At 35.8% G+C, this 22,997-nt stretch overlaps 14 protein-coding genes and 1 non-coding gene across 15 annotated transcripts; 7 read left to right on the top strand and 8 right to left on the bottom strand.

The window, feature by feature from the left end:
* Nucleotides 1-72: 72 nt before the first annotated feature.
* Nucleotides 73-1,254, bottom strand: TAZ1 (lysophosphatidylcholine acyltransferase; the record flags this gene model as incomplete). Its single annotated transcript, XM_003677135.1, has 1 exon — nucleotides 73-1,254. One exon carries the CDS (start codon nucleotides 1,252-1,254, stop codon nucleotides 73-75), a length of 1,182 nt encoding a protein of 393 aa, XP_003677183.1.
* Nucleotides 1,255-1,427: 173 nt separating this feature from the next.
* On the top strand, nucleotides 1,428-2,312 carry LOA1 (lysophosphatidic acid acyltransferase LOA1; the record flags this gene model as incomplete). The annotated part of the gene is made up of 1 exon (XM_003677134.1): nucleotides 1,428-2,312. The coding sequence occupies one exon, from the start codon at nucleotides 1,428-1,430 to the stop codon at nucleotides 2,310-2,312; it is 885 nt and encodes a 294-aa protein (XP_003677182.1).
* Nucleotides 2,313-2,392: 80 nt separating this feature from the next.
* Nucleotides 2,393-2,965, bottom strand: FRQ1 (frequenin; the record flags this gene model as incomplete). Its single annotated transcript, XM_003677133.1, has 1 exon — nucleotides 2,393-2,965. The coding sequence occupies one exon, from the start codon at nucleotides 2,963-2,965 to the stop codon at nucleotides 2,393-2,395; it is 573 nt and encodes a 190-aa protein (XP_003677181.1).
* Nucleotides 2,966-3,266: 301 nt separating this feature from the next.
* Nucleotides 3,267-4,265, top strand: VPS74 (Vps74p; the record flags this gene model as incomplete). Its single annotated transcript, XM_003677132.1, has 1 exon — nucleotides 3,267-4,265. The coding sequence occupies one exon, from the start codon at nucleotides 3,267-3,269 to the stop codon at nucleotides 4,263-4,265; it is 999 nt and encodes a 332-aa protein (XP_003677180.1).
* Nucleotides 4,266-6,914: 2,649 nt separating this feature from the next.
* On the bottom strand, nucleotides 6,915-7,235 carry NCAS0F03410 (YciI family protein; the record flags this gene model as incomplete). Its single annotated transcript, XM_003677131.1, has 1 exon — nucleotides 6,915-7,235. The coding sequence occupies one exon, from the start codon at nucleotides 7,233-7,235 to the stop codon at nucleotides 6,915-6,917; it is 321 nt and encodes a 106-aa protein (XP_003677179.1).
* Nucleotides 7,236-7,407: 172 nt separating this feature from the next.
* On the top strand, nucleotides 7,408-8,655 carry DXO1 (Dxo1p; the record flags this gene model as incomplete). Its single annotated transcript, XM_003677130.1, has 1 exon — nucleotides 7,408-8,655. The coding sequence occupies one exon, from the start codon at nucleotides 7,408-7,410 to the stop codon at nucleotides 8,653-8,655; it is 1,248 nt and encodes a 415-aa protein (XP_003677178.1).
* A 785-nt stretch (nucleotides 8,656-9,440) lies between these two features.
* XRS2 (Xrs2p) lies at nucleotides 9,441-12,026 on the top strand (the record flags this gene model as incomplete). Its single annotated transcript, XM_003677129.1, has 1 exon — nucleotides 9,441-12,026. The coding sequence occupies one exon, from the start codon at nucleotides 9,441-9,443 to the stop codon at nucleotides 12,024-12,026; it is 2,586 nt and encodes an 861-aa protein (XP_003677177.1).
* A 95-nt stretch (nucleotides 12,027-12,121) lies between these two features.
* Nucleotides 12,122-13,063, bottom strand: NCAS0F03380 (uncharacterized protein; the record flags this gene model as incomplete). The annotated part of the gene is made up of 1 exon (XM_003677128.1): nucleotides 12,122-13,063. The coding sequence occupies one exon, from the start codon at nucleotides 13,061-13,063 to the stop codon at nucleotides 12,122-12,124; it is 942 nt and encodes a 313-aa protein (XP_003677176.1).
* A 325-nt stretch (nucleotides 13,064-13,388) lies between these two features.
* KEI1 (Kei1p) lies at nucleotides 13,389-14,094 on the bottom strand (the record flags this gene model as incomplete). Its single annotated transcript, XM_003677127.1, has 2 exons — nucleotides 13,389-13,994; nucleotides 14,065-14,094. 2 exons carry the CDS (start codon nucleotides 14,092-14,094, stop codon nucleotides 13,389-13,391), a joined length of 636 nt encoding a protein of 211 aa, XP_003677175.1.
* Nucleotides 14,095-14,291: 197 nt separating this feature from the next.
* On the top strand, nucleotides 14,292-15,821 carry RIO1 (protein kinase RIO1; the record flags this gene model as incomplete). Its single annotated transcript, XM_003677126.1, has 1 exon — nucleotides 14,292-15,821. The coding sequence occupies one exon, from the start codon at nucleotides 14,292-14,294 to the stop codon at nucleotides 15,819-15,821; it is 1,530 nt and encodes a 509-aa protein (XP_003677174.1).
* Nucleotides 15,822-16,047: 226 nt separating this feature from the next.
* ESF1 (pre-rRNA-processing protein ESF1) lies at nucleotides 16,048-17,967 on the top strand (the record flags this gene model as incomplete). The annotated part of the gene is made up of 1 exon (XM_003677125.1): nucleotides 16,048-17,967. One exon carries the CDS (start codon nucleotides 16,048-16,050, stop codon nucleotides 17,965-17,967), a length of 1,920 nt encoding a protein of 639 aa, XP_003677173.1.
* A 252-nt stretch (nucleotides 17,968-18,219) lies between these two features.
* On the top strand, nucleotides 18,220-19,566 carry CDC40 (Cdc40p; the record flags this gene model as incomplete). The annotated part of the gene is made up of 1 exon (XM_003677124.1): nucleotides 18,220-19,566. One exon carries the CDS (start codon nucleotides 18,220-18,222, stop codon nucleotides 19,564-19,566), a length of 1,347 nt encoding a protein of 448 aa, XP_003677172.1.
* A 120-nt stretch (nucleotides 19,567-19,686) lies between these two features.
* On the bottom strand, nucleotides 19,687-20,991 carry RPT5 (proteasome regulatory particle base subunit RPT5; the record flags this gene model as incomplete). The annotated part of the gene is made up of 1 exon (XM_003677123.1): nucleotides 19,687-20,991. One exon carries the CDS (start codon nucleotides 20,989-20,991, stop codon nucleotides 19,687-19,689), a length of 1,305 nt encoding a protein of 434 aa, XP_003677171.1.
* A 1,078-nt stretch (nucleotides 20,992-22,069) lies between these two features.
* On the bottom strand, nucleotides 22,070-22,357 carry SEM1 (proteasome regulatory particle lid subunit SEM1; the record flags this gene model as incomplete). Its single annotated transcript, XM_003677122.1, has 1 exon — nucleotides 22,070-22,357. The coding sequence occupies one exon, from the start codon at nucleotides 22,355-22,357 to the stop codon at nucleotides 22,070-22,072; it is 288 nt and encodes a 95-aa protein (XP_003677170.1).
* A 476-nt stretch (nucleotides 22,358-22,833) lies between these two features.
* NCAS0Ftrna22K lies at nucleotides 22,834-22,906 on the bottom strand. The gene has a single exon. It is a non-coding gene; the product is annotated as a tRNA-Lys (tRNA).
* Nucleotides 22,907-22,997: the final 91 nt, after the last annotated feature.

Genomic DNA, 22,997 nt, shown 5'->3' with positions numbered 1-22,997 from the left:
ATATGATGTATATTTGTCCTTTATACAAGTGTTATAATTATAAACAAAAGATATGGTGCCAGATCATTATGATCATTCTTCTTTGCGGTTTGGTTTCTCTTCATTCTTTCCTTCGTTATGCTTCTTTTTTTCATCAATATTCAAAAAAGTTTGTAGTCGTCTAATTGCCCAATTTTGGCCAATGAATTTTACATCAGGATCAGATTTTCCTTCTGTAGTTGTGAATCGTTTCCACCAAGCAGGTGATTTGAATCTTGGATCTTCAGGTGGAAATTTTCTTTCTTGATCACGTATTTTTGCAACATTATCTCTCAAAATTGCGGCAACCTTACTACGCAGTTGTTGTGCTTCTTCACCGTATTTTAATCTAGTTGAAAGATCAGTTGGTTTTTCAGGATCATAAAATTTTTTAACTAAATCATCCCATTCCTCCCTAACCAAATTAATAATAGAGTCATCCAACGGGTCACCGATGGTTACATTAATTTCTGTCCCAATACTTTTCCAAATTTGTTTGAAAAATGATTCTTTAGAGCCTTCATTAATGATGTTCTCAAATCCGGTAGTAAAAATAGGAACAACAATGGGAGGTCTAGTGGCTTCTAAAACCATTCTTGTGATCCCCCATTTAAAATACCTCATTGAATTGGCGTATGGAGGGTGTAATTGTAGCACAAATCCTTCAGGATAGACATGAACCCATGCAGGTTTATTTCTCTTTACTGGCGGTTGGTAACCAGCTGGAGCAAAGTATTCCTTAACTTGTCCCCAAGGAGTCCAATTCATGTTAATAGTATCGTCGGGACTCAATAATCTAATAGAGGCATCAATTGATCCTTGGAAGGGACCAACACCAAATCTTTTTGTACTCAATACTTGTCCTAAAGAAAAGAAATATCCAAGGAGCTTATTGGAGAAACAAATGTTCTCTGCACCGAGACACCACCTGACATTATCGGGGTTCCAATTATATAACTTCCAAGGGAATGCTGCCCAGAACGTCGGATCATCAACTGTAGACATGTGGTTCATTATAGTCATAATACCACGGTTCTCCTTCTCTGCCCTCTTGAGAGCATCTTGCAACTTGTCTAGATTATTAACTTTCACGTTGTAAAAAGTGCTCATTATTAATTTAGAGAATCCCAAAGTGATCAGACAGGTACTATACGAAAGAAACCTCCACATACGACTTTGCCTTGGGTATTCTTTTAGAAATTCATCACCTCTCTTCAACACATCAGGAAATGTCATTAGCAACCTAACAGTTTGACCAATTAAGATATTATTAATAAATTTGTCTGTCTTGTGTCCTCTTCAATTTTTTAAACATTGTTTAAAGTTAATTGTTAAACGTCAATAAAATTGAAAAATTCATTGTTTGACAACGCCAAGCACAAACGAAGAGAAGAAAGTGGCAAGTAACAATGGAAAAATTCACGGATTGGAGAGATAAGGGAACAGGTATAGCACCTTTTTTCCCTCCTCCAACGAGTTCTAAAGAAGGAAAAGTGCTCAATTCTGTGGTATATGGATTTTTTTTTATGATCAAGATAATACTTTTGTTGCCATTCATAATTGTGAATCAATTGACGGGATCAAAGATGGCCTTAACTACTATTTTAAAGAGACTATTTGGATGGAGTATGGATGTCAATGTTATTGGGGTTAAAAGAAAAGCTGTAACTAAAAAGGAGCACTACCCCACAGCTGGGAATTTATATCTGGTCAATTATCAAAGTGCATTAGACGCAATCACGTTGAATCTACTTTCTCAAGGAAATCCCATCTTTTTGGTTCCAGATAATGTCCACATCTACAAACTATCCTTATGGAACTTTATTCGCTATACTTTGGATGATGGTTCGTTGAATATCTCAAAATATGGGGAAATAGTGGCAAATATAAACGAGCTAAAGAAATCCGTAAATTTCTTGTTCATTGAAGGAACATGTTCAAATGGCAAGAGTACTCTACCTTTCAATTTGAATTCGCAAACATTACTGGAATTTTTAGAACCAGATAATAACGGCACTGTGAAACCTCAGATTTCCCTACAAACAATCACTTTAAAAGTGAACGGTCCCTTGGCCACTCCATTACCTGTTTCCAAGGGTACCTATTTAATGAGAATGTTAACACATCACGTTCGCTACAAATGTAAGATAAATGAACCACAACCTTTAACGAAGACGTTAGATGAATTAAGGATTGCCTTGAATGATGGTGACAAATTCAAATTAGTTTCTAAAACATTAGGAATTGACTCCAAGAGAAAATTCATTTCTGAATACTCCAAAACTAGAAGATAATATGTATTACTATTATTTTTTTAAAATGCGAATATATTTATGCTGTATTGTATATAGATAATTCTATGAGATTTGATTATTTATACCAACCCGTCATACAAATTCAAAGCACCTATGATAGATGGATCTATCTTAGATCCCTCTTTGAATTCATCCAGCGTGATATAACCATCTTCATCTTTATCCATCAATCTAAATATTTTGGAAACTCTCAACTCCGGCGTAGCTTCGTCTGCCTTTAATTTCACCATGGAACCCATCATCTTATACACACTGGTGACAATGGTCAGCATCTCATCATATGTTATATACCCATCATGATTCAAGTCATATAGATCAAAAGCCCAAATTAGTTTCTCCTCCAGTGAGCCTCTAGATGTAGTACTTAACACGGTAATAAATTCTTTAAAATCAATGGCCCCGTTGTTATCCCTGTCAAAAACGCTGAAAAGGTGGTTAGCAAACTCCTCAGGTGTACCAAAAGGAAAGAATTGCTTATAAATCCTAACGAAATCCTCTCTGGTCAATTGACCCGAGGGACAATCTCTTAGGAAACCTTTATGCCATTGTTGAATCTCACGACGGTCAAAGTACGTGGCTTGTTTCAGATCAGTAACATCCTCCTTAGATAACTTGGAAGTCTTGTTACCCATGGTGCTTGTATGTGTCCTATTGTATCCTTATTCGGTTCAGAGAGCCCTCTATTAGTTCTTCAGTGATGGTTGTTCAATGAATGTAATTGCTTGTTTTATGTCTTCAATTTACAAAGTGGTTACCCGGGTTCGGTGAAATCTCAAGTTGACGCTATTAATGGAGTGAGTTGTTATTATCCAAATACAATGAACACTAGGTTGTCTTTGAGACTGTTCAATTAGTGGTTAGAAGATAGTTTGGTCAGATATCCCAGCTGAAGGTGAGAGTACTGTTATAGCCATACATATCAATTAGTTCAGCATGTCCACATTACAACGTCGTCGTGTCAATAAGGATGATTCAGATAATGAGACGGGATCTGTGACTCCGAACGTGGAACGTGACAGTGATAATGATAATAAAGTTGCTTATGATCCGGAGGAGGCACGCATGAGAAATGTGGGCGGTCAAGTGCCTGTTTTGACTTTGATGGAGGAGGTTCTATTGATGGGGCTTAGAGATAAGGAAGGTTATTTATCATTCTGGAATGATAATATTTCGTATGCCTTGCGTGGATGTATCCTTATTGAATTGGCCTTGAGAGGGAAGATTCAAATATTGGATGATTCTGCTAGGAAAAGATTTGAACTATCGGAAAGATTAGTGCAAGTCATTGATGGGACGAAGACAGGAGAGGTATTGTTGGATGAAACTTTACAATTGATGAAAAATGATGAACCATTGAGCATTGCAAGTTGGATAGATTTGTTAAGTGGTGAAACATGGAATATTATGAAGATTAACTATCAATTGAAGCAAGTTAGAGAGAGATTGGCGAAGGGTTTGGTAGATAAAGGTGTCCTAAGAACTGAGATGAAAAATTTCTTTCTTTTCGATATGGCAACACATCCGGTGACGGATTCTAGTTGTAAAGAGGCAATTAAGAGAAGAGTTCTTTCCATTCTGGTGTCTAGAAATATGGAATTGAGTTATAATAATTATTTCCCGGAGACAACAAGGTTTAAAATTATCAGAACCATTGCGTTAATTTGTGGTGCATATGGAGCAAACGTTCTAGAAAATTTGTTAGGTTCTTTGGATTTTGAGATGAGTGATAATGCTATAGCTAGGGCAGATGAATTGATTGCCCAATTCTCTAAGTTCCCATTTGATTTAGAGACTCCTACTGCATTGGGTATATCAGTTAATTTGAATAGAGAAGTACAACAAGAATTGGCAGATACTCCTGGATACGACTTACAATTGGAAGTTATTGCTGGTGTTATTGAAGTATTCTCTAGAATGGATACCCTGTTGTGAATATGTATATTATATATGACATTCTAACCATTAAGTATAGATTTTATCTTTCAAGTTTTGATCTTCTTCTACCCCTTTATACAGTCTAAACTTCTTTTTTCTGAATAATTTTACAATTAATGAAAACATTATTAATATTATACCATATAGATCAAACTTCTATACATTATTTGATTTTGTTATGTGAATGATTTCATCTTATCAGGATGTCTGTAAAATGCCAGATAAAAACCCATCCGTGCCATATCTGTTTAAATAATATGCAATGCACTCTTTTCTACGGAAGATCAAATCTTGGTCAGAAAATTTTCTTATTTCCGTAACTTCATTGCTGAAGTTATAGAGCAACGATCTTCTTTTATTAATATGATCGTCACCACATGACTCCCACCAGAAACCACCTCCCAATTCTCTTGTTTGAACGTACTGGGCCTTAAGTTTCACAGAATCTACATTATCATAACCAATAAATGTTTCAGATTTCTTATCATAGCAAAATGCAGCCCCATAATTTGGATCGTACATTTCAACGGTCCCCTTCAATGGTAATTGGTTATATAGCCACATACCTGGCTCATCGCCTAAGCCTCCTTTCCCAACACCCTTAAATTTTTGATTTATCAAAGTATCTACACCTTGTCTGGATTTGACATGTTTGAACTCACGACCATAAGCAGCCATACCTAAAACAACCTTACTTGATGGAACATTGCAACTCTTAATCATAAAATCTATGGCCTCGTTAGCGTTCAATCCATTATTGTGAGCTGTATGTTCATGCTTGTATCCAGCACGGAATTCAGAACCATCCCCATTGAAAAGATTACAATGATACCCGGTAGCTTCTGACCATGAACCATAATAATCATAAGTCATCATATTCCAATAATCCACATACTGATCCATTTGTATGATCGGTAAAATACTTAATTTGTAAATAAATGCAGGCGTAGCAACTGATAACTGGAACTTTGGATGATCTTTAGTTTCACCAAAGATTTCCAACTCCAAATCATCCATCTTTCTTCTCAATTTGGAAATCATTTCTAGGTATTTATTAGGTTCCAATCCATCATCCTTGGGAAATTCCCAGTCTAAATCTATACCATCAAACCCATATCTGAACATGGTTTCCACAGCCGAATCAATAAAATTTTCGAATTTACGAGTGTCTCTTACTAGACCTGGGAACCTATCTCGATTCGACCATCCACCAATGGATAAGATCATTTTTGTACTTGATCCGCCTGGAATTATACCAGAATGCTTCAAATAGAAAAGTTCGCCAATACACCCCAAAGGTAATTTCCTTTTATCTCTTAATTGCACTGGTTTTTCATTGTCAGCTAGGTTTAAATTGTGTAGTTTCACACTCAAAGGTTTATAGAGGTCCATCTGCAAATCTGACCATTCATCACTAGGGTTCAATTTGCCTGTCTTTGGATCGACGAGAAAGAAGGCGTAGTAGATGTGAGACACTCTTGTTAGATCAATATCGTGAGGAAAATGGAACCTTGGTTTGTAAGGTGACCAGCTGGAATAATAAAGGCCGGATAAATATCCTTTTTCACCGTTTGAATTAGTCTGATTCATTAAGTAATCTATTTCTTGCCTATTAGGGATGGTACCGTTTCGGAAATGGCTTTGAATGAGATCTTGTGTAGCTTTTTGCTTGAAATAAAGTTTATGAAGACACATTTGTAAGACTAGCACAACGATAGCTAGTGCAAATAACACACCTGTGTTGAGAAAGAATTTTCTTCTCCTAGTAGCAATCATGTGTTTCGTAGTAGCTTGTTATTCATGAGTAAACGTAAGATGAATTCTTGGAACACTGGCACAAAATGGCAGATACGACGACAAGACATGAAAAAGGTAACCATAACTTTACAGCTCAGTTTGTGACATGTAATACCTACTTAAAATGTGTACCTTGACATGAGTCTATCCTTGACATGTCTCCCATAATACTATGCCCGCAGTACTGTTCTACACACATTTGTGATAAGTGGTGTTATGAAATTTCTCTTCGAAGTGAATATTTTATTCAATACTTCATGAAAGAGTCGACTTAAATAAACAATTAAGAATACCGGAGAAGAGCAATTAAACATTTCAAACCGTCTACATGCAACAGTAAAGAAATACTTTTATAATGGTAATGTATTTATGCATGGATGATTCTTGACACTGTAAATCAAATGTGTGATATGACGCATGAGAGATTATTTACATCAATAGCATTTTGAGACTGTGTTAGAGCCCAGGGAAGGACTACAGAATTCACAGCATCTCTTTAGTGCAACGGTAGTTATTTGAATTGCTTTTTCTTACTGTCTGGTGGTTTGACCTGCTTTGTATTGCAAAAGAGGATAAACAGAACATATATTTATAGTAGATGTCTATACAACTAAAATATATAGCATTACTGCCAATTAAAACTCCTGGGTATAGAAGAACCTAAAACTAAACCTTCCAACTTTATTGAGATTATTCCATATATCTACAGAAGTATTTGCACTTTTAGCATAAGGATGATTTCCATAATTAGAAATTATATTAATAATAATAGAAGTAAAAAAGACAGAAAAGAAGAAGATCATAATAATTGAAATATAATAAACAAGTTTTACTTACAAGAAAAAAAATCTATTTTTTGCTCTTTGGTTCACGAACAGCACATCCGAATCTGTAAATAATGATATTATCAGTATCCCAGATACCTTCCTTGGCAAAGATATCATTCATCACAATAGCCAATGCTTCTTCCTTAGTATCAGCAATAATTTGTAAATGAGAGCCAGCAAATGTTGGAGCTTCACCTTCAGACTTGGGTTCGTTGTAGATGGCTCCTGCACATACCAATTTCCCTTGTTCCACTAAGGCTGGGATTGCAGCCAAATGTTGTGGTCTGAACGCACTTCTGTCAGAACCTGGTTTATCGTAAACAATCACACACCATTCAACCATCTTAATCTCTTTAATTATGTTCAATTGGGTTATGGGGTCTTTCTATAACAAGTAGTGTTGAATCATCCATATCTAAAGTTTCACTTCAGCGTGAAATTTTAAGGTAGCGAATTTTTTGTCATAATTTCTCGATTTTTTATACAGTATAATAATAGTCTCTCATTGGATCAAAATGAAGAAAACTGGACAAGAATTGATGCCTTTACATACAACCGTACAGTCCCAGAAACAAGCTCCCATTACTAGGGTACCATTCGGGGAATTCTCACATTCAAGCATATCATTATTTCCAACTTGCACACAACCATTCTATGAATCAAGTAACCAAGTGGCATTATATCACAACCATAAACTTTATCCGGCCTCACAATACGATATTATTCCGCACTTGAAGAATGACATTGCTCAATTGCCCAAGAAATCGGCCTCAGAGGCAAGAACTTTGAAAAGATCATATTTGGGTTCTGATTTGTACGATGGTTTTGAAACGTTTGTTCCTATGTCAGCAAAAGATTTAGATTCTCTCGAGCCATGCATGAGTTTCATCAAGGATTGGGAACGTAAGGCAAGTACCAAATATAAACCTGGGAGGAAATTTAATATTGTTTCAACAAGACATCACATTGTGGAGATGACTATGAAACTTTTTACTGGTAAGACTAATAATTATAATAACACTAAAAAAGTGCAAGATTATGTGCTAAATGTTGTTTATACAGGTGATGAAACTGGTCGGTTATTGTTTACGAAAGATTGGTCCAATACTGGTAACTCCATGAACGAAGGTATTTATTCCAAAAATATCATTCTGAAGAGAATATGTTATTCAGGATTTGCATTGGAAGATTTAATGACAGAAACAACGTCCGAACTAGAAAAAGAAGGTGAAAAATTAACTGGTGGGGAAAAGGCCGTCTTTGCCGTTGTAGAGAATAAGCTAGATGATGACATTTGTATTTTATTGCGTTGTGAACTGGATGCATTTAATGGTGCTGAAAAAAAGTTTACTGAATTGAAATGTTTCAGCCCTTTGAAGATGAGTAACTTTTCACATAGGAGGAAATTATTGAAGGCATGGGTCCAAACAGGTGTACTACCAGATTCAGATATTCTGATCGGTATTAGAGACTCTTCCTTTGGTGAATTGGAGGATGTCGAATGGTATTCGAGAGACAGGCTACGATCTAAAATCAATAATAGAAATCTCCCAGAAAGTAAAATTGATTGGAACTTTAATGCACAAGTGGCCACACAATGGTCTCAGCATTGTATTAGATCTATTTGTAAATTGGTGGATGAAAATTTGGATCAGAAAGCAATTTCAAATCCGCAGGGTTTCCAAATCAGAATAGATTCGAGGAGAAATATAAGAATAAAATGTTTAAGCAAAGTTCCAAAGGATATCTTAGAATACCTTTAGTTTAAAAAAACGACCATTTAATAAAATGCGCCAATGAAAAATGCTCCTAAGAATTGGTTGGTGATTTGATGGGGCATATATTGCAGATCGTTAATGTGACTTTTTGATATGTCTCATTTTGTAACAAGTTGTTGTATTAACTGTTCAGAAAATATTTTTCGGGACTGTACGAAACTCCACAAGACTGTTAGCTTGGATCTTTGGTTTTTGAAGCTATCCTCGTCATTCATTGCTGTTGCACACACAAGCTTACTTCATCGTGAACTACAAAATTATTTTGGTTGGTGTGGAGAATGATTTAGAAGAGCTGGGCTCGACGTTCCCTACTGTCGATGGCTCTGTGCTTGGTTTTTGAAATGGAAAATATACTAATATAACGTAATTGAGACTAACATAATTAGAATACTCATCACCCTCATGCCATTGGAGTTTTGGAAAATGCTAATGCTAGAAGAGAAGTCCGATGAGCTATAAATGAACAAATGATTTTTCCGAGCTTTATGGACTGGGAGGCGTCCTTATTGAAGCACAGACAAGCGAATTACTCATTTTTATAAATATTTACCTTATTAACCCAAATAATTTAATCCATATATGAGAAACAGAAATTTTTAATCGGAAAAGTCTTGTTCTTATATGTCTTAACATAAACAGACGCCACTTCGATTCTCGCGGGTGCCCACTGTAAAAAACATTACATGAAAATGCCAAACGATGATTATTAACATTCCATTACAGAAAGAGCAGCAGGTTATATACGGTAGAAACAAAGCAGCACGAATGGTATGTGGGTGCTTAGGTACCAGTATGACTTAGAAGATGGATCCACACAAAAAATCTCTCGCTGCATACAAAAATCAGTTTGTTACACTATCGGAAGATCGAACAAGAATCACTTGAGCATCAAGAACGATAAGAGTATCTCCAGGCAACACCTATCTTTAAAATGGGAAGATCGAAATGATATCCATATTATAAACCAGGGGAAATTGACATATATTGGCGAACAATATTTGGATGTTGGGCAGTCTTTGACTTTTGGTAACGTTAACAGTTTAAGTATTAAATTGGGGACTAAACCTGTAATGGTACATTTAGAATTCTATTCTTCAAATTGGCTCATACCCAATGGATTAACTCAATTCCATGAAACATTAAAAGATTTTGGAGTTAATGTTGCAACGCAGATACCAGTAGATCAAAAGACTCAAATCGATCTGATAGTTGATGAAATAAACGGTTCTGGGTTGATTCCATTATGGGGATTTATGAAAGACATTCCTGTCAAGAAACCACAATTTTTTTCCACAGCTTGTGAAATCTTATCTTCTAATGACAATGATTTTGACAATAGTTGGCATCGTTTGCAAGAAACTTCAAATACGTTATTTTGTTCTCATTATATTAGTTTGAAAGACAGATCTCGTTTATTTGAGAATTATGTGATTCTTATTCTATTTGACAACGAAACTAATAAAGATGCAGTTAAAACTCTGAAAACGGCATTGAACTTAGGAGGAGCAATTGTCAATGACTTTTCTGATCTGAACGCAAGTAAAGATTATATCAATAATTTGAAACCAACAACTAATCAACATATTTGCTTAGTAAAGTTTGGAAGTTTCAAGTCTCCAAATGATCAATTACCAGATCTCGAATATTTTAAGCTGGAAGACATAATTACTGCAATTAGAGATGATAAAATAATGAAATTAATCACAACTATTCCAGAACGTGAGCAAGTCATGAACCAAGATGTCTCCTTAATACCAGAAATAACATATCCCTCTGATCGTAAAACAAATATACAACCTAGTCATCACACTGTCGATTCAATACATAATGACAAAAAAAATGTACTATCGAACAGAGATCCTGGGGAAGCAACACTAGTTAACCCAATAGTGAAAAAAAGAAGATTAAATAGACAAAGAGTAAAACCGTTAGATAGTTTGGCATTTTTTGCAGGGGGTGCAAGTCCAAAGATAGGATCACCAGCAGTTCAAGAGACTGCACAAGCTACAAAGGACGAAAGTGCAGAATCAGATAAATTCAGAACTAACAATGGTCTTACCCAACCTTCTGGAAATTCTCAGCCACTGATTCACTCAGAACCTATTGTTTTAAAAGAGGTATTAGAGGCGGACCACAACAAAAATATTCAAGAAGGGCCAACTACAGCTGTTCCTGTTATCCAGAGTAAAAGTACGCAACCCTTAGAGCATACTGAACAAAACAAAAACAGTGAAATTGGATCTGTAGCAGCAACACCAACTCCAGAAGTTTTAACAGGAAACGGGGTTGAAAGACCTAATACTCCACAGGTACCCTCCACACAAGCCTTGGTTTCAAATCATAAGGAAAAAAAAAATCTCAAGTCAAATTCATTGGAAGAACCCAAATCGTTTGTACAAGCCATTCAGGAAACCAAAAATCGGGAAGTGACAAGATTAAAATCAACGATGGTTGAAATAGATACCGATGAATTAACTGAAGGGGCAATCAACCAACTAGGTAGTTTGGTAATTGTTGAACCTAACCAAAGTCTAATACGAAAAAAAGCATCACGTTGTGAGTGCCGGACCCCTACTGGCGAAGACAGTGACAAAACTGCAAGAGAATGGTCAAGGAGGAAGAACTTCAAAAAATTTGTAAAAATATATCCAAAATATATGAAAAAGGATACTGAATCAGATACTACTGATTTAATCAGAAACAATGCGTTTCTCATTACAAGGAATTATGTTCCGATGAAAAAATTCACTGGACAATACAATAATGTTCCAAATGATGATGAAGATATGTATGAGCATCATGATTATGAGAGAGAAAACATTGAAAATGGTGATGGGGACCTAGCAATTCCACCTGTTGTTAATGACTTTATTCCTTCAAGTCAATTATCTCAACGACGGTTACAAATTGACAGTCAATCTGCAAGAATTAAAGATACACAACCAGATTTTAGTGATGATGAAGGACAGTCTTTTTCATTTAGAAGATCTATGGCGAATGCCAAGAAAACAACTGCTAATAATGGATTATTCGTCGTTGATGAAGATGACCTTGATAGTATCAATATACCAAATCATCAAGAAAATGTCGACTCTGTTGCGGTACGTCTTGATGAACCCTATAAAGAGAATAAGGATGCATTAAACAATTACACACATCATTCCCAAAACTCTCAAATGATAGACATGGATCCGAAATCTTATAAGAGGCCTAGAAAATCTCCACCTAAGAAGCCAGGCTCCAGGCAGCATAAAACGCTAATAGCTGATCATGATGATGATGACGACGACGACGACTACGATGATGATGATGACGATGATTATGGTCCGAAATTCAAGTTTAGAAGACAAAACTAGTACACATTATATGTAGGAGTATATGATCAAACGTACCGCTTCTAGAATGGTCGAGAGAATAACTTTATAATAAATTGTTTATAAAAAATAGCTAACTACTTAAACAATGGGAATGGTGACCAGTCTGGGTCAACCACTCTCAGAGTTCCTTTCTCTTTGGCCAGGTTTTTGATAGCTTCGAAATCTTCTTTTGATAGAGTAAATACTTTACGATTGGCAATGATTCTTTCCTCATGAGTTGATTTCACCAAGACTACATAACCTCTCTGTACATGCCAGCTAATAATCAATTGAGCTGGGGGGACATCTAACTTCTTGGAGATTTCGATAATCTTTGGCTCTTTTAAAATTGGAGCATTAATACTACCCAATGGAGAATAAGCTTCAATCATGATTCCTTTTTCTCTACAAAATTTAATCAAATCATGTTCAGGCAATAAAGGGTGAATTTCAATTTGATTTGCAGCAGGGGTCAATTTGTTACCTGGGGAAGTTAACAGTTCTTTCAAGTTATTAATGGAGAAATTGGAAACACCAACAGCTTTGGTCATTCCTGTGGCTGGTAATTCTTGCATCAATTCCCAAGTCTTCACGAAATTCCAAGTATCCATTTCAATATCAGGCTTCCCATTTTCATTCTTAGGAATGACCATGAAATCGGTTCCCTTAACATTTCTTGTATTAAAAGTGACTGGCCAGTGCATCAAATACAAGTCTAAGTAATCCAAACCTAAACGACTTAAGGTATCCTTCAAGGCACCTGCAGGGTTATGTTGTTGAGTATTCCATAATTTAGAAGTGACAAAGATTTCTTCACGTGGAATACCAGAATCTCTAATGGCCTTCCCAACTTGATCCTCATTACCATAAATTGCAGCGGTATCGATATGTCTGTAACCAGCCTTCAGAGCAGCAATGACGGAGTCGTACCCATCTGTGGCACCAAGGGAACGCCATGTACCTAAACTAATTTCAGGAATATTGGCCCCGGTGTTCAATTTTAATGTAGCAGTGGATGCTTTCAAAGTAACAGTCATTTTTTCTAGTTATTTATTTTTGGTTGTTGATGGTGTGAGTGACTTAACTCTAACAAGCTTCTTTTGTCAATTGTCTCTTTTTAAGTTCCCCCTTATTGAAATTTTTCAATCTGCAAAATTCCGAGATTTGTTCTATTGTTTTACGTAATTTATGACGTCTATACAAAATCTTACAGATATTCATCTATTTAGCGATGAAGATATCGTCTTCTCAGAAGAAAGAACTGAAATTTACCTTACAGTTTTAGTGTGTATATTTTAGTCTATAAATATAAAGTATGAAAGAAAAGCAATGTCTAGGCACGAACAATCAGAATTTTTTGTATCAGGCAAGTAAATGACTACACACCTTATAACTCCATTTTTGATTTTTAATCCACCATCTCTTCCAAACAGGTTTATTCTTCAAATCTTGTTCCACGTCATCCTGGTCCACCAAATATTTGGGGTGATGCAATAATTCTTGGACAAAAGCAGCCAGTAAACAATTGAAATAGAGCCTAAATGTTAAAGTTACCAGTGTGATAAATATAGTCATCATATATTCATATGCCTCGGTGGCACCTTGGCTCTCCAAGCTTTCATTTCTTCTTTGCAAGGCCTCCTCTGTGCCCGTTGGTTCTGTTTGAAACCATTGAGAGGTGAACCACAAGGTAAAAATGCATGTGCAAATAGTGTCCAATGAGTAAAAGACGAGTATTTGAGAAAACGTTAGCAACGTTGGCTTATGGATCTCGTAAAGTCCTTGAGCAAATATAATCAATGTAAATATGGACCATAAGTAAAAGACCCATTGGACAAAATCTAGCGGATGACCCGTAAACAAGGCAAGGATACCGTACGCTCCACTACATTTATTGAAGATAGTGATCCCTAGGACGATTTCGACACCCAAGTATAATGGAATGATTCCAAAAAAGGACTGGAAGCACTGCAGTCGTTAGTAATTTGAATCCGGGAAAAGGGATAAACGTAAAGATATATAAAGTAGGATATCATACTTTTGGTAGAGTGATAGAATGGTGTGCCATTTTGGTGATAGGTGGCTCCTTTCTGTGTTGATATTGTTTGTGTGAATGGAAAGAAGTCAGTACAGAAATCTCAAAGACGTGAAAAAATTCTTAGGCGGAAAAGCGATGAGGTGAAAACTCTTCATTCAGCAGTTGGCATTTACATAATGGAAGGATCGTTGGTTAAATAAGAATATTGTATCATATAAAGCATAACAATGTCCCTAGAAGACAAATTTGATAGGTTGAATATATCTAATGAACCTCGCACGGAACATGCCAATAATAAGATCTTAGACAAGTATGAACACAAATTTAAGACAGATGAGATGTCTTTCACCAGAAGTAAAACTAATAAGGACAAGGCCAACAGAGCTACGGTTGAGAATGTTTTGGACCCCAGAACGATGAGGTTTTTAAAGGCGTTGACTAGTAGAGGTGTTATCTCGGATTTTAATGGGTGCTTAAGTACTGGTAAAGAGGCTAATGTATATCATGCATTTGCGGGGGACTCTAAACTACATGCCGATGTTGTTCTTGAAGCTAAGGAGGAAGAGGATGAAGATGAAGATGAAAATGAAGAAGATGAAGACGACCTACCTATTGACCATAACTTGAAGGAAAAATTGGAAACTGAACTTCGACCAGAAATGTTAACCAAAGTTTCTCAAGATAAGAAAGAATACGCAGTAAAAATTTTCAAAACCTCTATTCTTGTGTTTAAAGACCGTGAGCGTTATGTGGATGGTGAATTCCGTTTTAGAAATTCCAGATCTCAGCACAATCCTAGAAAGATGATTAAGATCTGGGCAGAAAAGGAATTTCGTAACTTAAGAAGAATATATCAAAGTGGTGTTATCCCTGTTCCCAAACCCATTGAAGTGAAAAACAATGTTCTTGTCATGGAGTTTCTGGGCCGTGGAGATGGGTTTGCGTCTCCTCGTTTAAAGGATCATCCTTACAAAGACAGAGAGGAAATTTTTCATTACTACCATACGATAGTTGCCTATATGAGATTGATGTATCAAATTTGCCGTTTGGTGCATGCGGATCTTTCAGAATATAACATATTGATCCATAAAGATAAGATGTATATTATTGATGTCTCTCAAAGTGTGGAACCAGAGCATCCAATGAGTTTGGATTTCTTAAGAATGGATATTAAGAATATTAATTTCTATTTTGAGAAAATGGGTATCGATATTTTCCCTGAGAGAGTTATCTTCCAGTTTATCATTTCTGACACCTTGGAGAATTTTAATGGTGATTATCGTGACTATAATGATTTGAGAGACTATGTGGCTCAAAATTTGCCCATAAAGAAGTCTGAGCAGGATGAGGCAGAAGATGAAATCTTTAGATCATTATACTTGGTTAGAAATTTGGAAGGTCTAGAAGAAAGAGATTTTGATAGATATACCGATGGTAAGTTTGATTTGTTAAAGAGTCTAATTGCCCATGATAATGAAAAGAACTTCTCTGCTGCCGAACAATTTGATTTGAAGGCACAAGACGCGACTACGGATGAAGAAGATGAGATATCTGAAGAAGATTTTGATGGCGAGGATGATGACGATGAAGGGTACGAATCAGAGGAGAAGGTTCTCAAGGGGAAGAGGTATGAAGATAAAGATGCCAAAAAGCTAAGGAAACAGGAGGCCAAGGATGCCAAGCGAGAGAAGAGGAAGACAAAAGTCAAGAAGCATATAAAAAAGAAGTTGGTGAAGAAGACCAAATCTAAAAAATAGAAGTCATATACCCTGTATAATAAAAACTTTCAAGAGAACTGAAATCATAATGATATATAGATATTTTCTAGTCTCGGCGGCAAAATTGTGTCGTGTCTAACGTTTGTTTGCATACTTTCTGAAAATTTTTGAAAAAGTACATCTCATCTCATCGCAATGAAAAGAGAGCTGATAGTTATATATGTTATAATTGTACACTTCAAAATCAAAGCAGGAGATTTCAACGATGTCTGAAGATAACTCAACAAAGGGAACTGATGATTCTAGATTTTCTGGTATCTATAATGATCCAAAGTTTAGAAAAACCAAGAATAAAAACTTGAAGATTAAATTAGATGAGAGATTTAGTAAGAAGGATTTGGAAATTAGGCGCAAGGCTAAAGTTGATAAATATGGTAGAAAGATCCACGAAGACAATGATATGAATAATAAGGAATTGAAAGATTTCGATAAGTATTTCGAAAAGGAGGGAGAATCAGCGGATGAAAAGAAAGAAGAAGAGGAGATTGAAACTGTTACTGTTGATCGTGCCCGTGGAGAAGTGCCAGCAGATTACGTTAGTTCATCAGACGAATATACCTCATCTGAATCAGAAGATTCTGGTGAGAGTGACCTTGAAAGTGAAGGTGAATCAGAAATCGAAGTGGACGAAGCCACACCAGAAACAGGTGATGCCACTAAGACATTAGCAGTTGTTAATCTAGATTGGGATCATGTTAGATCTTCAGATTTGATGATAACATTTTCAGGGTTTTTACCAAAGGGTGGTAAAATAGAAAAAATTGTGGTTTTACCAAGTGAATTTGGTAAAGAAAGAATGCAACGTGAAGAGACCGAAGGTCCACCAAGAGAACTTTTCCAGAAGAAGAAGAAAAAAGGTAAGAGGGCTTCTGTTGAAAGTGACTCTGATGATTCCGATGTTGACATTAAAGATTTGTATGAAGAAGGGGATGCTGATAAAGATGTGGATACCAGAGCATTACGTCAATATCAACTGGAACGTTTAAGATATTATTACGCTGTTGTGTACTGCAATAGTGTCGAAGCCGCCCGTGCGATTTACGAGAATTGTGATGGTACTGAATATGAATCTACTGCAAATATGTTTGATTTAAGATATGTTCCAGATGGCATGGATTTCGATGATGAACCAAGAGATCAATGTTCTAGCCTACCTAAGAATTATAAACCACATCAATTTAGTACAGATGCCTTGCAACACTCGAATGTTAAATTGACATGGGATGAAACGCCAGCAGAAAGAGTAGAAGTGGCCAAGAGAGCATTTACCCAAAAAGAGATAGAAGATATGGACTTCAAAGCTTACCTTGCTTCGGATAGTGATGGCTCTGAAGATGAAGTAAACCAGGATGCTAAGAATAAATTAAAATCTCTTGTTGGGGACTCTCTTAGAATTGGTAATCAACCAATATTTGGTTCCAAAGATACATTGGAAGGGGAAGATGAGGAGGTCGATATGGAAATTACATTTGATCCTGGTCTAAGTGAAGGAGTTGAAAAAACTGAGGAACATGAAGAAACGACTATAGAGAAAGTAGCAAGAAAGGAGAAGGAACGTCGTAAAGCAAGAAAACAAAAATTGAAGGAGCTGAAAAATAATGCACAAAAGGAAAAGAAAGATAAGCTGAAATCTTTGAAGGGGAAGAAGCATAACGATTCCACTGAGGGAGATGCAAGCACTGCTAAATCTAAGGCCGAACTAGAATTGTTGATGATGGATGATGAAGATGATACTGAAACTGGTATAAATAAAAAGGCACACTTTAACATGAAGGAAATTTTAAGATCTGAGAAAGAGAAGAGTAAGAAGGGCAAATATCAGGATAAGAGAAGAATCGTTGAGGATAACTTTAAGCCAGATTTGAACGATCCAAGATTCAAAGAAGTCTTTGAAGATCATGATTTTGCAATTGATCCATCCAGACCAGAATTTAAGGAAACGCCAGCAATGAAGGAGATTTTGAAGGAGCGTAGTAAACGTTCAAGTAAGAACGCTCAAAAAAAGAAAAGAAGCCATTCATTGATGGACAATCAAGCAAATGAAACCAGCGATATTTCGAACATAGTATCCAAATTAAAAAAGAAGGGTGGGAAGGGTCCAAAGAAAAGTAGATACAATAATTGAGACTCACACGTGTATATTTAGAGGATGTAACTGCATTAAAATAAGATTCTAGTAGTGAATGATAGCTTTCTTATATAAGAAAACATTTTAATCTTTAAAAAGGTTCTTAACTTGCCAAGTTAACTTGGATATGCTAGCGGCACCGTTGTGAATTAAAGTTAAGAACATAAAAAACTGAAAATTTTTTAAGTAGCATTAACGCTAATTATATTCAAGATCAACTCAACAGAGGAAGAAGCCATTTTTGAAGAGATGGGTGATGAAGAAAGTTCCCAAGAACTATTAAACTGTGCAGACAATGGGGGACTTCATGACGTTCTCACAGGAACAAAAAACAATAATGGAGGAACGTCGATCAAGAAAAGAAAATATAAATATACAAAGTCAGAATTGAAAAAAAGAAGACAAAAACGAGCAGCAAAAGGACCATGGGGTTCTTGGTCAGAGAGTGACGAGGATAGTGCTGATGGGATTGAGAAAGAAAGTGGACAGCATGACATGAACACGGAAATCATGATAGAAAGTGATGATGATTCAGACATACCATATGAGCCATTCAAGGAAAGCAGTCAATTTTATGGAGATGCCGAAAAAGATTATCAAGGAAGAGGTATTATTCATCCACCCATTGACGTTGGAACTAGTCTGAACAAGCCGCCCTTATCATTCAAATGCTTCCTACCGAAAAAGATAAAATATGCTATGGATGGGCATACAAATGGTACTACAAGTTTGACATTTCTGCCAAATTCTGGAAATTTGCTTCTTTCCGGTGGGAATGACAATATTGTTAAAGTATGGGATTTTTATCATAAGAGAAATTTATTAAGAGATTATAAGGGTCACTCAAAGGCCATCAATTCATTAGATTTCAACGATGATGGTACCAATTTTATTAGTTCATCGTTTGATCACACGATAAAGATATGGGATACAGAACAAGGTAAGGTAAAAACTAAATTACATTTCAAAAGTACTCCCAATGATGTTAAATTTCGCCCATTCAATTCGTCAGAGTTTATTGTGGGATTTGCAAATTCCAAAATATATCACTATGACACTCGAATATCTGAAAATGATGGAAGAGTTCAGGTATATGATCATCATATGAGTAGCATTCTAGCTCTTAAGTTTTTCCCAGATGGGTCCAAATTTATCTCATCTTCTGAAGATAAAACTGTGAGGATTTGGGATAATCAAGTCAATGTTCCCATAAAACAAATCAGTGATACTACTCAATATTCTATGCCCTCAATCGATATTCATCCTGATAAGAAGAATTTCTGCGCACAAAGTATGGATAACACGATATATACCTATAGTATGAAACCTAAATATAGAAGAAATCCGAATAAGATGTTTAAGGGACAAACGTCTGCTGGTTACGGTATTGGACTGACATTTTCTGCAGATGGTCGTTATGTTTGCTCTGGTGACTCTAAGAGCAAAGTGCATATATGGGATTGGACAACCACTAGATTGTTGAACACAATATCTATCCCTGGTAATAAGCCAATAACACAGGTGGCGTGGAATCCACAGGAGACTAGTAAAGTTGCGTGTAGTGGTAACACAGGGAAAATTTACATCCTGGATTAGATGCTTGAACCAGTTAGTTTGAATTGTAATACGTAAAATGTGGATGACTTTATGTTAATAGTTTTTTTATATGAACGAAGTTGATGTTAATGTAATCTGATTGTATATATAACATGATAATTATGCATAGAAGGAGACCGATTTTGACTTCCTAGCTTGCACTTCACCTATACCTTCAACAAAATCTTCATGTTTTACTGAAGATTGCCCATTTCTTAAAGCAATCATACCTGCTTCAACAGTAACTGCTTTCAATTGAGCACCGTTAAATTCATCTGTGGATCTTGCCAACTCCTGCCAGTTTATGTCATCATCTGTGGTCATTTTCCTTGAATGAATTTGTAAAATTTGAGCTCTACCATCCTCGGTAGGTAGTGGGAATTCAATCTTTCTGTCTAATCTACCTGATCTTAATAAAGCAGGATCTAACACATCGACTCTATTTGTCGCAGCCAACACCTTCACACGGTCATCTGAGCTAAACCCATCCAATTGATTTAATAATTCCAACATAGTTCTTTGAACTTCTCTGTCACCTGATTTTTCCGAATCGAAACGTTTTGTACCAATAGCATCCAATTCATCGATAAATATAATAGTAGGGGCCTTTTCCTTCGCAAGTGCAAACGCATCACGGACTAATTTGGCACCTTCACCAATGAACATTTGCACCAATTGTGGAGCAGCTAATTTCAAAAATGTGGCATTAGTTTGAGCAGCGCATGCTCTTGCTAATAAGGTCTTACCAGTACCTGGTGGACCGTACATTAGTGCACCTTTTGGTGCTCTGATACCTAATTCTTTGAATTTATCGGCACGTTTCATTGGTAACACAATAGCTTCCACAAGTTCTTCAATTTGTTTGTCTAACCCACCCACATCTGAATACGTCTCTGTTGGTTTTTCATCAACTTCCATAGCTTTAACTCTTGAATCAAATTCCGAAGGTAATTTTTCCAATATTAAATAAGAATCCTTATTAACACCCACAAGATCGTTAGGTTTCAACTTGGTTGGATCCACTAGCCCAACCATAGGCAAAAACACAGTTTGTCTAGAAGATGTCTTAACTACAGCAGCTTTACCCTTTGCAGCATTATCCAGATTTACATTCCCACCTTGTGTTGTAGATTCATTATTCTCTTTATCTTCAATCTCATCCATATCCATCACTTCCACCACATTTGCTACGAGATATGGTAATTGTCTATTATTCTTGATCTTCTCCTTGTTATCCTTTATTTTGTCAAGCATAACATTGTTCTCGTGAGACAGTCTCTGTAATTCAGACCTAAAGATACGAATCTCGTTGTCTAATAATTTAGTCCTTGTTTGTAATTCTTGAGTGGTTAGACTTAAGATTTCTTGGTCTAATTCTTCATCTCCAGGAAGATTTTGTGTATCCAATTCTTCTAATGTAGCCATTGTAGCTTGTTATGTACTTGATATAGTGTGGAGGTGTACTGTTAGGTTGTTGGCAGTCCTTCCCTTTAACTTGGGAAAGTTTGCCACCCATTAAATCTCTATTTCAATTTTCCATAAGGAATACGAAAGTGCAATCAGAACAGTTAAAAATAAATTCCGGGTAACGTACAATTTTAACCCTTCTTTAATAGTATAGCTTTCAGTCCTAAGTTACATCCATGTTCTGATTAAAAATCAGCCCTAGTCCGTTCATTGACCATTTCTCTCATTATACTGGGTTCCATTCATATTAATAAAGTTTTCGAAGTCCAACCTAATAAGCTCATGTCAGATAATATATCAACATCAAATCACTTAAAATCTGAAGTAATATTTGGACTTCGTAATTTATATGTATATAATGAGCAATACGTATAATGGTGTTGGTAATTCAGGAGTTTTTTCTTTGGAAATCACAGATTTTACAGAAATGTAAAATACACTCATGGCTCATTAGGTAATAGATATATAACATTAAACCAAGTAATCAATATTAACCTACATTTGTAAAAGGGAGTCCTCTTTATCCTTGTAACCTCTTATCTGAGAAATAAATGCACATTTTTTTCTTATCGATCATTTGAGTTCCAACAGAGTGACTGTAACTCAAAGATTGTTGTTTCATTATTGTTTGCTAAGGGACTGAGTTAAACTTGATAAATTTATTATTTTCTTCCTAAAATATTTCCACTATAATCTCTTTTAAGAGATATATGCAGGTTTTTCAAATGAATATTGGGACAACGTTAGAGAACGTACCCATTATAATCAAAGAACTACCCACGCAAGTCTCCTTATATATAATAGATATGTTTGAGCCTTCGATTTCCGTCGAATAGCTACAAGTAAATACATAATCTATTAAAGTGGATTGTAACAAGACTCTAAAATATATTTGCTTAGAACCTTTTAATATTGAATTATTTTTGTTATTTTTTTTTGGTGTTTCTTTGTGTATACATAGTATTATTATATTCCTTGATCCTAATAATGCATGTTTTATTAATTATGCTAGTTTTGATTCAGTGTGATATTCAGATCATTTCTGTTGATGTTCTTGCTTATATTTCTCCAATTCATTTTTCAACTCATTTGTGAAATCATCTTCCACTTCGACATCATCCCAGTTCTCCACCCAAAGGTGATCTTGAATATTATCCACCTCCTTCAATGTGTCCTGTGCTGGCCAGTTATCCACAGGAAAGTCTTCGAATTCATCATCTTCTTCAAGTGTCTTCTTATTTACAGCATCAAATTTTGTTTTAGTGGCATCAGTTTCTGTCCTTTCGGTAGTATTATTTGTAGAAGAGGTAGAATTAGTACTCATTATATTTGCTGTAGCCTATTCTGTTTCTTGTGCTGGTCTTTAAGGGACCATTCAAGCGTAGAGTTCATTAATTACTTTGGATTTAATTGCCACTCGACTTTATTAAGGATTGCCCACCTTAAATTTCATCGCTTAAGACGACGAAACTGAGATTTGGACACCACTTCAGAGGTAAGGGAATAATAACTGCGAAGCATCGCTGTCTAATTCAGCAATGACTTTACGTACATTCCACTATTTATCTTCAATTCATAAAGGTGTAAGCTATTTAGGGACATTCGTTCCTTTTTTGTTGAATGAAGGAATCATCAAAGATGAATTTCTAAGGACACTAAATACTTGCTTTAACTTTAGAAAATAGTCACGAAGAAAACACTTACCATACCTTTCAAAAGAATTGAGTATGTTATATGAGGTACTTTCGGTAAGTTTTTCTTTATCTAATAACTACCTTAATTAAAGGTAATAAAAAAGAAAGCCCTGTAGGGGGCTCGAACCCCTAACCTTATGATTAAGAGTCATACGCGCTACCGATTGCGCCAACAAGGCTATTTCTTGGAAAAAATTTAATAATACTGCTTATTATCAACAGCTCTTTTGAGCATGTGGCTGAATAAAACGTTTCTTAATACTGAACAAT

The sequence above is a fragment of the Naumovozyma castellii genome, chromosome 6 (assembly GCF_000237345.1).
Source record: "Naumovozyma castellii chromosome 6, complete genome".
In the NCBI taxonomy this organism is placed as follows: domain Eukaryota; kingdom Fungi; phylum Ascomycota; class Saccharomycetes; order Saccharomycetales; family Saccharomycetaceae; genus Naumovozyma; species Naumovozyma castellii.
The sequence above is the reverse complement of the archived record's forward strand: the minus strand, read 5'-3'. Positions and strand labels throughout refer to the sequence as shown.